Raw genomic sequence first — 16,241 nt, 5'->3', positions numbered from 1 at the left:
CTGACTTTAAACAAGAAAAATAAGGGCTCAGTCGTTAAGAACAACAGTTCAGTTACAAGTGCCCATATCTGGCAGCTCACTGCCTGTAAATGCAGCCCCAGAAGACCCCTCTCTCTTCTGGCCTCTGTGGACACTGTATAGGCATGCAGGCAACATACCCACACCCACCCACACCCACCCACTCTTACTTAAAAACAAATAAAGCTGGTTGTGCCTTTAATCCCAACACTAGGCAGGTGGATCCGAGTTTGAGGCCAGCCTAGTCTACAGAGTTCCAAGGCAGCCAAGGCTACACACAAAGAAATCCTTTCTTTTTTTTTTTTTTTGGTTCTTTTTTTTTCGGAGCTGGGGACCGAACCCAGGGCCTTGCGCTTCCTAGGCAAGCGCTCTACCACTGAGCTAAATCCCCAACCCCGAAATCCTCTTTCAAAATACCGAAAGTAATTAAAAAATTAAGACAAAGTGGTGGCTCACACTTATACTCTTAATATGTGGGACACAGAGGAAAGAGGATCAGGAATTCAAGGACAGCATAGACTACATGAAACCTTGTTTTTAAAAAAGTGTTGGGACCCCTGCCTCAAAAGACCTAACCTTCCTTTCCCACTCCCAACCCCAAAAGAATCAGGCATACTGGCTCACTTCTGTTAACTCAACCTTATACTTAAAAGTCTCTATCTCTACAAGCCACACACACCACCACCCACCACCCACCACCCACCACCACCACCACCACCACCACCACCACCACCACCACCACCACCACCGCCACCGCCACCGCCACCAAAAAAACAGGGCAACAGGGGTGGAGAGTTGGCTTAGCAGGTTAAGAGCTCCAGGTTGCTCTTGCAAAGAATCTAGGTGCAATTCCCATAGCAGTTCCCAAATTTCTGTAACCCCAGTCCTAGAGAATCCAATGTTCTTTGTTTTATCTCTGGCAACAAACCAAAATGTACAGACATACATACATGGAGGTAAAACTTATACATCTTATTGAAAGAAATTAATTTCCACAATCTTGGCACCTGGGGAGACCTGCTAGGAAAAGCAAGTATGTCAAGGAGGCTTGTGGTTCAAGGTCATTTTTGCTGGCTAAGTGAGGTCTCTGGAACCAAAGAGAACACATGGTTTTTCTTAAAATTGAAGATATTTATGTCCAGATGAAACTGAATTCTACCTAGGCAAGCAGTGTGCTCAAGTGTATAAAGCAAAAAGCAATGCAGTGACCCTTGAGGTAAGCAGAATACAACCAGGGCAAACTGGGGAAAAGGGAGCTCAGACCTATGCAGTGACATGGTTAATGCAAAACTCCAAATCAACATTCCTGCAAAGGCCATCGGAAATTGCATCCATGTGGTGCTGTACCCATCATGGATTTAAACTGAGAAAGAGTAAATAAAGCTGATTTTAAAAAATCTTTATGGGGCTGGAGAGATGGCTCAGTGGTTAGGAGCACTGACTGCTCTACCAAAGGTCCTGAGTTCAAATCCCAGCAACCACATGGTGGCTCATAACCATCTGTAATGAGATCTGATGCCCTCTTCTGGTGTATCTGAAGACAGCTACAGTGTACTTACATATAATAAATAAATAAATAAATAAATCTTAAAAAAATCTTTACAAAACTAATTTCAGTATATGATCATAGTCAAATCAGGGTAAACACATCTGCGTCTTCATGTATTTCTGTATAGCAATGTTACTATAGTAGGCCTTAGACACTATTCTATTGTTATAAAGAAGCACCATGACCACAGCAACTCTTACAAGAGAAAATATTTAATTCATGGCTTGCTTACAGTTTCAGAGACCATGGTAGAGGGCATGTCAGGCATAGTGCTAGAGATGCAGCTAAAAGCTAATCCTTACCTACAGGCAGAAAGAGCAAGAATGAGTCTGGCATACGCTTTTGAAACCTCCATGTCCGCCCCCAGCGACACACATCCTCTAAGGAATGTTTGAAAACCACATAGTACTATTTGTGGATTCTGAAAGTATTTTTTGGATTAATGCAGGAAAGGCCACAAGCAGAGGTATTCTGTAGTATAACTGAAGTGTGAAAATATTATAATAGAGTTGGGTGCTGGTGGGTGCATACCTTTAACCCAAACAATTGTGAGGCAAAGGCACAGGGAGGAGGATCTCTGTGAGTTCAAGGCCAGCCTGGTCTACAGAGTGAGTTCTAGGACAGCCAACACTACACCAAAAACCCAGTTTCAAAACACCCCTCCCTTCTTTAAAAAAAAAAAAAAAATACTGGGGCAGTGTGGTGCACGCCTCTAATCCTAGCAGGATTAAATTGGGAGACAGAGGCAAGTGGATCTCTGTGAGTTTGAAGTCAGCCTAGTCAATAGAGGTTCAGGTCAGCCAGAGCTACAGAGAAATAAAAAGACAGAAAATAAAAAAAATTAAGTATATAATTTACAAAATTGACACATTAAGTAACCAAAAAATAAGATGTTAAGATAACAATTTACATTGTGTTTATTATATACATATATATTTATGTCTGTGGGTGTTTTACATGTAGTGGTTGAAAGAGGACTGGAGTTACAGACATCTGTGAGCTGCCAAGCTGGTGCTTCCCAAGTCGACTGGAGTAGCAGCAGTAAGTGCTCTTAACCAGTGAACCATTTTCCCAGCTTTATACTTAAGAGTTACTAATTACTTTTTCTAGCACTCTACCTTTGACGAAAGTAGCATGTACTAAATAAAATGCAACTAACAAATCAAGTGATATCGTATGGTCACTGTGATTACATTACATTTTGATAATGGGCAACCGTGATGATGTAGACAGTAGAACCCTCATAATAATAGCTGACAGGACTATAAACAACTGCCCAATTTGGAATACAGTCTAGATTCTATTATTCTGTATGTAAACAAGAGAAATGAGTAAGTCCACACCAAAAAATAAATAAATAAATAAATAAATAAATAAATGAAACTCAATGCTTTAGCATAAGATGGAGACTGAACCTAGGACCTCCTACATTTAAGAGAAGGCACTCTTAATGAAGGAACACTGGAGAGATGGCTCGACAGTTGAGTGTATTGCTCTTGAAGAGAACCTGAGTTCAGTTCCCAAACCCCTAACACTCTGTGCTTGAGCACCTAAATACACACATACATGCAATTCACACTTTAGGATTGGGCATGGTGATATATAATCCCAGCGCTCAGAGGCCATTCTCAGACTCCCATGTGAGAAAGTGTGATTATGTTTAAGCAGCCAGTTTCTTATACAAAGAGATTAGCAAGCATTTATAAAACAGGAGATATGATGGGAGACATAACCTTAAATGATTGAAGCAACCATCAGTAATGGTTCAAGATAATATGCAATGAAGAACAGCTAACTATACACATCATCCACCGCCTAATACAGTGCAGGGAAACACAACTGAACTTTAAAAAAAACAACGTGGGCTGGAGAGATGGCTCAGTGGTTAAGAGCACCCTACTACTCTTCCAGAGGTCTTGAGTTCAAATCCCAGCAACCACATGGTGGCTCACAACCATCTGTAAAGAGATTCGATGCCCTCTTCTGGTGCATCTGAAGACAGCTACAGTGTACTTATATAATAAATGAATAAATCTTTAAAAAAAAAAAAAGTAAACCTAACATACAGAAACACTAAAAAGCCTGAACTAAAGGAGACATCACACTCTAACTCAGCACTCAGGAGCTGGAGACATGAATTTGAGGTCACCCTCTGCAACAGAGCCAATCCCAGAGTCCAGCACAGGTAATAAGACCCTACTTCAGAAAATAAAATAAAAACTTAGGTATTGACATGACATCAACCAAGCAGATTTCTTAGAAACAGCAAACAAACAAACACCAAAAAATCTATTGGTACTAGATTTGCAATTTTTGTAGGTGTAAGTTTAACAAATGAAAAAGTCCAAGGGCTAACCAGGCAGTTACTTTATTAAATTGTGGGTATTAAATGGTACATTACTGAGGACCTGGAGAGACTGGACCCAATTTGGTTCCCAGCACCCATGTTGGGTGGCAGAAAACTGATTGTAACTCCAGTTCCAGGGATTCCAACATCTCTGACCTCCTTGGGCACCTGCACTCACATGCATAAACCCATAAGCAGAAAGACAGATGGAAACAAACACATAATTAAAATTATAAAAAATAAAGCTCAGCATGATGGCTCACTCCTGTAATAACAGCACTCCAGAGGCCAAAGCAGGAAGATCTCTTAACAAGTTCCATGCCAGCCAAGGACACAGGGTGAGACTGTCTAGAAACAAAACATAATATAGGAGCTGGAGAGATGGCTCAGCTGATCTTCCAGAGGACCTGGGTTTGGATTCCAGCACCAAATGGAAGCTTACAACTCTAAATTCAGTTTTTAGGGGAACTGATGCCCTGGGAGCATCAGACATGCACAAGCTCCAGCATTCAGGAGGCAGAGAGAGATGGCAGATGGCTGTCATAAGCCAGCTTGGTCTACAATAGTGAGCCCTGGGCCAGCCTGAGCAACATACTGAGATCCTACATCAAAAACTAAACATGGGGGCTAGAGAGATGGCTCAGCGGTCAAGAGCACTGATTGCTCTTGCAGAGGTTCTGAGTTCAATTCCCAGCAACCACATGGTGGCCCACAACCATCTGTAAAGGGATCTGGTACCCTCTTCTGGTGTGTCTGAAGAGAGCAACAATGTACTCACATAAATCCTAAAAAAAATAAAAATGAAAAATTCGAGTAAGCTAGCCGTGATGGCTCATGCCTATACCCTAGCACTTAGGAAGCATGAGAGTTAAAGGCCGGATTGAGCTACAGAATGACAAGCTGTCAAAAAATAAACAAATAGAACAATAAACAAACAGAATTCAATGAAAGGGCTAGGGGCTGTAGGTCAGTGGCAAAAGAAATGCCTCCTACACCTGAAGCCCTGGGTTCAATCCCTGATACTGTTACCCTTCCAAAAGGAAAATAAAAAAGATCCAATTCAATTCAAAGGAACTGTATTTTTTTTTCCCCTAGAGATGGAGTTTCTGTGTTGCCTTGACTGTCCTGAAACTTGCTCTGTAGACCAGGTTAGCCTACCTCTGTCTCCCAAATCCTGGGATTAAAGTCATGTACCACTACTGCTCTGCTTCAAAGGAAATTTTTTTTAAAGATTTATTTATTATATGTAAGTACAGTGTAGCTGTCTTCAGACATACCAGAAGAGGGCGTCAGATCTCATTACAGAGGATTGTGAGCCACCATGTGGCTGCTGGGATTTGAACTCAGGATCTCTGGACGAGCGATCAGTGCTCTTAACCACTGAGCCATCTCTCCAGCCCTCAAAGGAAATTTTTAAAGTATCTTCAGGGGGCTGGAGAGGTAGCTCAGTAGTCAAAAGGACTCACTGGCTGTGGTTCTATGATTAGAGTCCTAGCTCCCACTAAGTAACTATAGTTACAGGGTATCAAACACTGTTCTGGCTTCCACCAAGTACTATATGTATGTGGTATACTATTAGTCATAAATGCAGGCAAAACACTAATATAAAGTAATAAAAATCAAAAAGGAAAAGAAAAGAAACTGTTTTCCATTCAGCCCATGTCTTTTTTTTTTCTTATGTGTTTTCTTTGAAGTATGTCTGTGTACCATGTATTTGCCTGAGACTGGAGTTACAGATATATAAGCTACTGCGAATGGAACCCTGGTTTTCTCAAGAGTAGTCAGTGCTTTTAACTGAGTCATTCCTCCAGCCCTTCAGCTTACAAATCAAGTCAGCATGGCCTTGACAGGTAGAACCTTGAAATATGTTGCAGTGCTAGTATTACAGATCTATAATATAGTATCTCACTTGACTCTGTAGACAGAACAAATGGTGCTTTATTTCTTTACATTATATAAACCATCAAAACTTTATTTTTACAGAAAAATAAGTGTATACCTTCATTTCCAAAATGAGGGCTGTAATAGTTCTGTCAGCAGCGGGCATCTGTTATGAATTCCTGACCTGAGAACTACCTAGGATATTTCAACAGCCATCTCTCTTTGATTATAATATCCAGAATTGCAATCAAAACTACTCCTTATCAAGGATACACAATAAGGAGTACTCATTTTAGTAAAAGAAGGATTTTTCTAATACTCCTTATTTCTCATTAATACAGTTAATATATTTCAATATGTTTCCCACACTGGTCCTGGACTTCTGAACTCAAATAATCCTCCTGCCTTGATCTCTCAATTTAGCTGTGCCTACATTCATCTAAAAATTTTTGAAGTTTATCTTTTGGAATAAGCTATGTCTGCTTTCCAAAGCAGGAAACCAACACTTATGCTAGCATCCAGTACTCCACAGGAATATTTGCTAATCTGGTCCATCCTTTTAACAAAGATTACTGAATCCTTATCTCTAATAATACTATCTAATTATCTAATAATGCTAGAATACTATCTTTATTTTCTGATACAAGAGATTAAACAGAGTAGCAAATATTTTACCTTGAATCATTCCTATTATTCTTCTATAGCCAATACTATTTTTAAGTAATATTTTTAAATTTAGTAATATTAGAAATGGACCTAGTGCTACCCACCTTTAATCCCAGCAGAAGAATGCAGATTTCCAAGCCAGCCAAAGATATATAGTAAGACCCAGTTTACATACTTACACACATACTGCAAATAACCAGACCCACAGATCTTGGCAATGGCAACATCTAAAGGTGACAAGGTAGCAAATGGCCTATTTCCTAGCTTCCTCATTCTCCTTGCTCACATTACCTGTCTGACCTTGAGTTCAAAACTTTTTTTTAACTGAGAACTTTGTTTTGGCTTCTTAGAACCTTGCCTTAGATATAGATATGGGGTGACAATTCTTTGCTTCAAAGCTATGCCCACAAACCTTAAACTACAACTAGCAAGACATAACTAAAATAAGCAAGACATTATTGGGGTTTTAAAAAGTATCCTCTAGGAAGCGCAAGGCCCTGGGTTCGGTCCCCAGCTCCGAAAAAAAGAACAAAAAAAAAAAAAAAAAAAAAGTATCCTAGTGGGCTGGAGAGATGGTTCAGCAATTAAGAGCACTCACTGCTCTTCCAGAGGTCCTGAGTTCAATTCCCAGCAACCACATGGTGGCTCACAACCATCTGAAATGGGATGCAATGCCCTCTTCTGGTGTGTCTGAAGACAGTGACACTGTATTCATACACATAAAATAAATCTTTTAAAAAAAGAAAAAGAAAAATAAGAAAAAGTATCCTAGCTTGCTCATTTATTTACTAAGACTCTTAAGTATCCCATGCCAGTCTCAAATTTAATATGTAGTTGACCTTGAACTTCTTCATCCTGTCACCATCTTCTCAGTTGGGATTACAGAAGAACCCTACAAGAAGCTAGGGATCAAATCAGGACTTTGCATGCTAGTCAAGCACTCTACCTACTGAGTTTCACGCCCAGCTCTATCATCTTCTGCCAATCTTGAACTCCTCAAGGAATCAAGATATTTAGCTTGTTACCCTTTTCAGTAACAGAGAAATTAAGCCTATATTTCAATGAAGGCACCTGCATTGTCTCAACTAAAGGTAAAAGAAAAAAGAGGAAGTAAAAAAGGTCTTTGATCAGTCAAAACGCCCCATACAGTTCACAGAACACATGAAGCCCTCTTCACTCAGAGCCTACTGGATCTTATTTTAGACATAATTTTAATAAGCTCCGTGATCTGGTTTCTTAGCCCACAACAGATGAGATGCAACCAACTGGAAAAGTGCTGGGGGTGGTGCTAGAAGATGCAAACACTCAAAGCATCAAAACCAAAACTAAAGGCCTTATAAAGTCAGCAGAAAAATCTCAAACACAGCAGACCACGGTCATTTGGTGTAGGTAAGGTAGACACACAAGATATACAGACACATACACGCAAAGGATTAAAATCTCTGCCAGAACTATACTGTTTGTAATGTGTCTCTTTGGCAACTTTTACCTGAATTGCAGCCCAGGAATCTCTTAAGATATACATCTAAATAGTGCCCACTAAGAGATTTTTTCATGGTTTGGGGTCTTATAGCTCACTCAATAGTAGGGTTTCTGTTAAGAATGTACAAGACCCTTGGTTCAATGTTCAGCAATAAAAATAAAAAATGCTATAAAAATGGCCAAGATAGACTATGCATGTATGAAATTCAAATTATAAAAAATGTATTTTTCACTAGGTGCTTGATGGTGCATACCTTTAATCCCAGCACTTGGGAGGCAGAGGCGGGCAAATTTCTTCCGTGAGTTTGAAACGTGGTCTACAGAGCAAGTTCTAGGACAGCCAAGGCTACACAGAGATCCTGTCTCAAAAAATAAAATAGTGGGCTAGAGAGACGGTCAGTGGTTAAGAGCACTGACGGCTCTTCCAGAGGTTCTGAGTTCAAATCCCAGCAACCACATGGTGGCTCACAACCATAATGGGATTTGATGCCCTCTTCTGGTGTGTCTGAAGACAGCTACAGTGTGCTTATGTATAATAAAACAAACAAACAAATAAATAATAGTAAGGGGCTGGGGATTTAGCTCAGTGGTAGAGCGCTTACCTAGGAAGCGCAAGGCCCTGGGTTCGGTTCCCAGCTCCGAAAAAAAGAACCAAAAATAAATAAATAAATAAATAAATAAATAAATAAATAAATAATAGTAAGTACGGGGCAGGAGGTCAGGCCAGAGCCCCTCACAACCTTTCAGTCCCACTGGGCTAGGGAACCCCATTTCCCCTGAGCAGCTGTGCTCTGACACCCTAGCAGCAAGGCAGGCATGCAGTCCAAGATATAAGTATTTTCTATAAGTGTCAAATTCAGACACAAATCTACATACAGTTAAAGAAGTGAGATTATGCTTCCTATCAAATGTAAAATTTTAAGAATCTTAGGGGTATTCAACTAATTTTCTTCTTTTGACTTAACAGGAAAGGCTCAAAACCAAGACTGATTATATAGATAAAGCAAGTCTAGGGATTCCAGTGCAAATACACTGAATTGAGGATAAGACAGTTATAGTGTTATCTATATCCATTAAGCCTAATGTAAAGTATATGCCACACAAAAGTCTGAAAAACCTGACTTCTTTTATTTTCACAGTAATTTTGACAAATAAAATGTGGTTTTTCTAGTTTCTTGCAGTCTAAGACAAGTCAAGCCATACTTGACTTCAAGAAAGGTTCTAGGACCAGGTGGTGGTGGCACATGCCTTCCATCTCAACATTTAGAGGCAGAGGCAGGAGGATCTCTTTGAGTTGGAGGTTGGTTTTGTCTACAGACAGAATTCTAGGATAGTTAGGGCTACATAGAGAAATCTTATCTTTTTTAAAACAACAAAAAAAAAGGGTCTAGGTTATTAAATGGAGATGGAGGGATACACACACACACACACACACACACACACACACACACACACACACACACACTCAAGAACAGTTTAGCCAGGTTGTGGTGCCATGAGGCACTGTGAGTTCAGAGATCAGTCTGGTCTACAGAGTAAATTCCAGGACATTTAGGACAAGGAGAAACCAGATCTTAAAAAACAATAACAAAACAATGCAGTTCAGGTAGCAGAGTGCTTGCCTAATATGTAAGAAACTCTGGGATTGATTCCCAGAGCCACTTAACACCTGACAGGATGGCACATGTTTATAACCCTAGTATTCAAGAGGTAGAGGCCAAAGGAGCACAAATCAAGGTCATGTGCCCATACTTTAGGCCAGTCTGGCACACATACAACCCTGTATCAGGAGAACAGTTTGGGGGCAGGAGGGGCAGCTGAGCTAAGGGCATTTGTTGCTTTTGCTGATGACCCAGGTTGAAATCCCATATGGTGGCTCACAGCCATCTGTGACACCACTTGCAGGTGACCAAACAGGCATATACAATGAGCACATTCATGTACAGGCAAAACATAAAGTGAAATGCGTAAATCTAAGAAATTTAGTTAAAAGCTTGGATCATATATATAGATGGTTCAGTTGGTAAAGGCAAACCGGATAACCCAAGTTCAATCTCTAGGACCCATAGAAAGGTCAAAGGAGAGACTTTACCAAGTTATCCTCACATTCCCATGAGGGCTGTGGTTGAAACACACACACACACACACACACACACACACACACACACACACACACAATTTTAAGGTCAAATGATCATTTTTAAACCTGATTTTTAAAAAAAGATTTACAAGAACTAAGGATATTGTTCAGGAGTAGAGCGTTTGCCTTAGCATGTGTAAGATCTTGGATTCAATCCCTAGTACTATACAAAAAGATGTGAAGGCAGGTATGGTGGTGGTGGTACATGCCTGAATCCCAGGACTCAGGACCAATACCAGCAGTGACAGCCTAACTCAAAAACAGCAACAGGAGAAGGCTGTGGTGATGCACACACTTACTCCTGGCACTGGGAAGGCAGAGGGGCAAGCAGATTTGAGAGTTTGAGACCAGCACACAGCCAGAGCTGTTACACAGAGAAGAGAAAACAAAACAAAACACAGCAACAGAAACTATATTAGGAGGACAAATGTTATTCTAAGATTTAAATGTATGTTTTGAGTCAGTGTCATCTCTGAAGAAGTCTGTATAGCACAGATATTAATATAAACACTAAAAGCTATTAACTTGATGGTATAATCTCAGCACTCCAAAGACAGAGGCAAGTGGGTCTTGGAGTTGAGGGCAGCCAGAGTTAAAAGTTCCAAGCCAGCCAGAGCTAGTGAGACTCTACCTTTTAAAAAAGAAGTATCTCTACAAATTATCACAAACCAAACTCCCCTTTCCCCATCTTTGGTAGGCATTCTTTACAGGTCTAACTCAACACTATTCAAACTGGTAACTTTCAATTAGACTCCATAAAGACTACTAAAGTCTTAGAAATATATATATACATGTTACTTGGATGTTTATCTTTTACTTTGTTCTTATCCCTTACACTGTTTTTCTTTCGTTAAAGTTCAAACTTGAGCAATGGCCCTTCATTTTAGTACAAGATTTACTATCTAAAGTCTGCCCTTTGAGTTCTAAGAAATCAAAGAAAACAAAAGTTGTAAGATGCTAATTCACAGTAAGGAAAGGAATTAATTCCACAAGGTCTTGAATGAAGAATAAATGAGGACCAGTTACTGAACAGTCTACTCGTCATTCTGTGTTTACTTCATCCTCCATTCTTTTGCATTCTTATCCCACCGGTCGTTAGGGGTAATCCCAGGTCCAGCCACTTACTCATATGATAATGATTTAATATAGCCCATCTGAGGAGCCAAATAAAACACCAAGCAAAACTCATCAGGGGGTAACTTCCTATTTCCAAGAGGAAAGAAAAGTATCACTAAGTGATACTAAGAAGTTAACATCAGGGTGCCCTAAATTTGAATCGAAGTCAATGCTCTCCACAGTGTTAAATCTCATTATTTATTAAATAAATGGATAACCTTTCACTTAAAAGAGTTAAGAAATTATTTCTAACCAAAAATAGAGCAAAATCCCTTCTAAATCGGGGAGTCTTCTCGAACATTGCATCTAATTTCAGCATTAAAATCATTTTGGGAGAAATCTGTGAAAGGGATTTCTCTGGCGGTTTTCAAAGTTCGGTTTTTTTCTGAACCGAATGGCTTCTACTGTCTACCAGTTGTTCCACTAGATCCAATCCTGCAAAACTGAAGGGTTAGTTTCTGAAGACATACACCAATCCCAAGGAATAAAACCCTTCTCCACTTAATTCCCTCCTCTCCCCGAGTGGCATTTTCTTACCTCGGACTTCCTACTCCACTTTCTAGACCAGTAAGGTGGACTTTCGTGACCAGCTAGCTGACCCAGAGTTAAGTGAACTCAAAAGAACATTCGTGGATCGAGCAAATGGGCCCTCTGGTCGGCCTGACTATGTCCTCGATCTCAGGCAGCTCTTGAAGGGCGCCAGAGTAGGGGGACGGACTGGGCGAGCAGTCCTATCGACCTCGGATCACAGGGCCGCCCAACTACCAGCCGCTCCACCCCTGCCCCCCACCCGCCCTACGCCGCCCCAAGTCCTTTCTCGGCCGGACAATAGCCCCAGAGAGCATCAAGTCTCAGGCTGAAGGGAGGCCTGGAAGGGCGTCGGGGATGAAGGCTGCGAAGACAAGAGCAACTTCGGCCTAAGCAAGGGCCCCGTGCCCGGGCCTCCCTGGGCGCCATCTCTGGGAGTGGGGTGTGAAGGCCGCCCCCTGGGGCCGGCGCCGGCAGAAGGAACCAGACGCCGCGAGCCCAGTGGAGGCGACCGCGGGAAGTGCAGGCCGCAGCCTATTCAGCGGGCCCGCCCAGCGGCCCATTCCCACAGTAAACCCCTGGCCGCTTACCTTGTGGATTCTCTTCAGAGCCATGGTGGGAAACGGTGGCGGCTGGCCCCGGGGCGGGGACGGGGACGGGGGAGGGACGGGGAAGGGGCTAAGGGGCTTGAGACCGCCCGAGCGGTCGCGAGTCGACCGGAGAACGGGGAGCTCCGGAGCGCGGATACGACGAGCTGAGGGCCGAGGCCCACTCAGCTTCTGGGCCTGCCGCAGCGGTCACCGCATCACCCGGCGGCGGCCCCTTTATGCGCTGCTGCCACAGCCGCCGCCGCCGTAGCCTGCCTCTTCCTCGTAGGCTCAGCGCCGCCTCCTCGGCTGCCGTGGATCCCTCCGCCTGGGAGGAAGAGCCCCAAGCTCCAGGATCGCCGAGCGACTTACGGTGGCGAAGCCAGGGAAGCCTGCTTTCCTGCCTGGTGCAGGTGGACTAAGGGACGCGCGGGCGGGCGGCGCCGCCGGGGTGGGGCTGCCGGAGCGCGGGGTGGGCCCAGACCGAGGGACAGGTCGGGAGGCTCCGGGATTGGCGGGCCTGGGAGGGAGGGCCGGGCCGCGCCGGCGGCGGAGGGATACGGGCCGCCCCTGCCAGTACCGTACGCGCCTGCGCAGGCGCCGGCGCAGGCACAGCCGCAGAGGGGATGACGTCGCGAGGCAGGAGATCTCGCGAGAGTTTAGGCGCGGGTTCTAGACGCCCCCTCCTCCCGCCAAGGCCTGAAGTCAGCTTCTGGTACCCTGTGTGCCTGCGCCTTCAAAGAACGAGAAACGCTTAAAGGCACGGGTTTTCCACATTGTTTAATCACCATCAGACTTGGAAGTAACTAATCCGACTGTCACTTTCCTGAAAAAGAAAGGGACTTTTCTAAGGTCACACAACTCTTCAGCCTCACTGCCACCCAAAAAAGAGGGTCCTAGAACTTGCTTGCACAGGGAGCCCTGAGACTGCCCGTCCCCCGCAAAAAAAGACCTCAGCTGGACATGACTCGAATGTTATATACGCAACCACTGACTTGTTAGCGTTAGGAAATAGGCCGTGTAGAATGAAGAAATACAAAAAGGATTTTTGGCAAGGTTTCATAACAAGTGGCAAAGTCGATCACCTCTCCTTAGAGAGGTGGACCCCCAAAGGCAAAAACCTTAGTTAGTCAGTCACACAGAATCTGTAAGTTAGAGGTTCTGTATGAGGAGGGACATTATGTAGGCCCAAGTCTTTTTGAAATGTGAAGAAAGAGGCACAAAAATGCCTTCATGTCTGATTTGTAATTTTTTTCGTGATGATGACATTTTTGTACTTAAAAAGCAAAATAGGAGTTGTCTATAGCTTTGTGGGTGATGGTGTTTGCTGCTGAGCCTGGTGACCTGAGTTGGATCCCTGAGACCGACTTGAGGAAAGGAGAGAACCTATTCCAAGTTATCCCGTGACCTCCGCATCCAAGCACAGGTACACACGCAGGCAGTACTTACCCTCACGAATGTAACTTCAAAAAAGATGACATGTATTTTACTGAGCCCATTTCGGGAAACTTTTTTTTTAAAATGCTGTTTCTAGGTACAAGAGAGATTGTTCAATGGTTAACGGTACACATTGCTCTTGCAGAGGATAAGAGGTTGGTTTCCAGCACCCACCTCAGAATTAAAATTACCTGTGACTCCAGCCCTAGGGTTTCCAACACCTATGGCCTCTGTACTCATGTGCACTCAGAGAAATACATACATAAAAATAAAATAGTTGTTTTCTTTTTTTTGTTAAATATTTTATTTATTTATTATATATTATGATTACACTGTTGCTATCTTCAGACACACCAGAAGAGGGCATCAGACTTGTTTCAGATGGTTGTGAGCCACCATGTGGTTGCTGGGATTTGAACTCAGGACCTTGGGAAGAGCAGTCGGTGCTCTTAACAACTGAGCCATCTCTCCAGCCCAAATAGTTGTTTTCAAAAGCTGTTTCCGGGGTTGGGGATTTAGCTCAGTGGTAGAGCGCTTGCCTAGGAAGCGTAAGGCCCTGGGTTCAGTCCCCAGCTCCGGGGGGGGAAAAAAAAAAAGCTGTTTCAAAAAAAAAAAAAAAAAAGAAGGTTTTAAGTAGTTTCTAGCCTTATTATTAAAAATAAGGGTGTGTGGGTAGGAGACATTTAATGGATATTTAACTCACTTTGGATAAAGAACTGACTACAGACCAAAGTAAGAATACTAACGAAGTCCAACATGGTGAACCAATGCGTTTCCTTGGGATTACTTAGAGGAGCAGGGGTGACCCAAAGGCAGCTGCATTTCTGAAAGCCTATCCCAGCACAGTGGCAGCTTTGTAAAGCCCTGGAACTTACTGTATGACTTGCAGGCAGCTTCATAACTTGGAATATATCCTAGGGTGTACACTGGTCTTTGTTCCTTATAGGTCTCTAGTGCCTTCTTCCAAGAAGCTCAGTTGGTCTGTCTCCTCCAAGTCTTTATATATTCTTAGGGTGGGGGCAGCCTTGTGTATCTGGTCAGTTTCAGGGACTTCCTAAGACTCCTGGGTTGTTTACTCTCCAAGTTGTTTTTGGTTGGTTGGTTGGTTGGTTTGAAGGGAGGGCCTCACTATGTAGCCCTGGCTGTTCTAGAACTTGCTATATAGACTAGGCTGACCTCAAACTCACAAAGATCTACCTACCTCTGCCTCCTGAGTGCTGAATTACAGGTGCGCACCACCACAGCTAGCTGCTTTCTGAGCTTTAAAGCATTTTCCGTTAGAATTCCCAGTCTTAATGTGCCTCCTTAGAAGTCCCCAGAACTTAATGAACTTCAGAGGAAATTGCTATACGACATTTAATCAGGGTCTCAATCTAGCTTCAAACTATGTACTTGGGAGTGCCCTTGAGTACTTCATTATCCCGGCTCTACCCACTGTGTGCTGGATTCCAGGTATGTGCTGTCTATCACCTCTGTCTCTCACACCCCAGTCTAGGCCCTTGGGGAGAAGCTACTATTATTTTTGTCTTAAGGACATAGTATTAATCTAACTCCTAATGACTTAGGTTATTCCCATAAATTAACGCGTCTATCAGCCCTTATCAGAGAAGCTTCTATTTGCAGGAGATGGCCACAACCGGCCAAGGTACAAAAAATAAGAGAATTAGGAGTGCCCAGCTCAAAATGAAACTTATATTCCCCATTCCCCCCTCCCACTACAGAAGAGGAGGCAGAAAAAGTATAAGAGTCAGAAACAATGGATGACTCCAAAGAAAACAGTGTCTTCTGGATACAAGAGGAGCTGCACATATGACCTCATGGTGTCTGTGACAGCATCTACAATACCTGGCCAAGCCAAAACAGATCAAATCCCAGCATAGAGAGTAACTGGTCACTAATCCCCACCACAGCCAAGCTGTGGAGTCATTGACAGTTGTTAGCTGATAGAAGATGGCAGTCACTGACAAGATCCTCAGTGAAAGGTGACATCACACAGCCAAGGATAGTTGAGCAGTACAAATTGGTTTTGATGGTTTAAAAAAAGAGAAAATCGGGGCTGGGGATTTAGCTCAGTGGTAGAGCGCTTACCTAGGAAGCGCAAGGCCCTGGGTTCGGTCCCCAGCTCCGAAAAAAAGAACCAAAAAAAAAAAAAAAAAAAAGAGAGAGAAAATTGAATGAAAGGGGAAAGGAAGAGTTTGGGGAGCAGGCAGGAATACATTCTAAACACATTGCTCGGCCTGGTGTGATAGTTATAGTGGTGTACCCCTTTAGTCCTAGAGGCAGAGGCTGATAGATAGATCTCTGTGAGTTCAAGGATCTACATAGAGAGTTCCAGGACAGCCAGAGCTACAAAAGGAGACTCTCTCCCAAAACTGAACAAAAACATTGTGTACAACTTTCAAAGAACTAGTAAAACTTTAAAAATAGATAAAATGGAAGTACAAGATAGAACGTTGTCTTCATTTTCCCAAGAAAACTTCTGTCAACCTA

General features: G+C 42.9%; 1 protein-coding gene across 1 annotated transcript in view; it reads right to left on the bottom strand.

Moving 5' to 3' along the window:
- Ube2d2 (ubiquitin-conjugating enzyme E2D 2) overlaps nucleotides 1-12,745 on the bottom strand; it is a 41,988-nt gene extending 29,243 nt beyond the window's left edge. The window contains exon 1 of the mRNA NM_001393772.1: nucleotides 12,318-12,745. Coding sequence (NP_001380701.1) covers nucleotides 12,318-12,341 — 24 coding nt within the window. The 5' untranslated portion in view covers nucleotides 12,342-12,745. The remainder of the gene's footprint in view (nucleotides 1-12,317) is intronic.
- Nucleotides 12,746-16,241: the final 3,496 nt, after the last annotated feature.

This window comes from Rattus norvegicus, chromosome 18 (genome assembly GCF_036323735.1).
Source record: "Rattus norvegicus strain BN/NHsdMcwi chromosome 18, GRCr8, whole genome shotgun sequence".
Taxonomy (NCBI): domain Eukaryota; kingdom Metazoa; phylum Chordata; class Mammalia; order Rodentia; family Muridae; genus Rattus; species Rattus norvegicus.
This window is presented reverse-complemented; position numbering and strand designations above follow the sequence as displayed.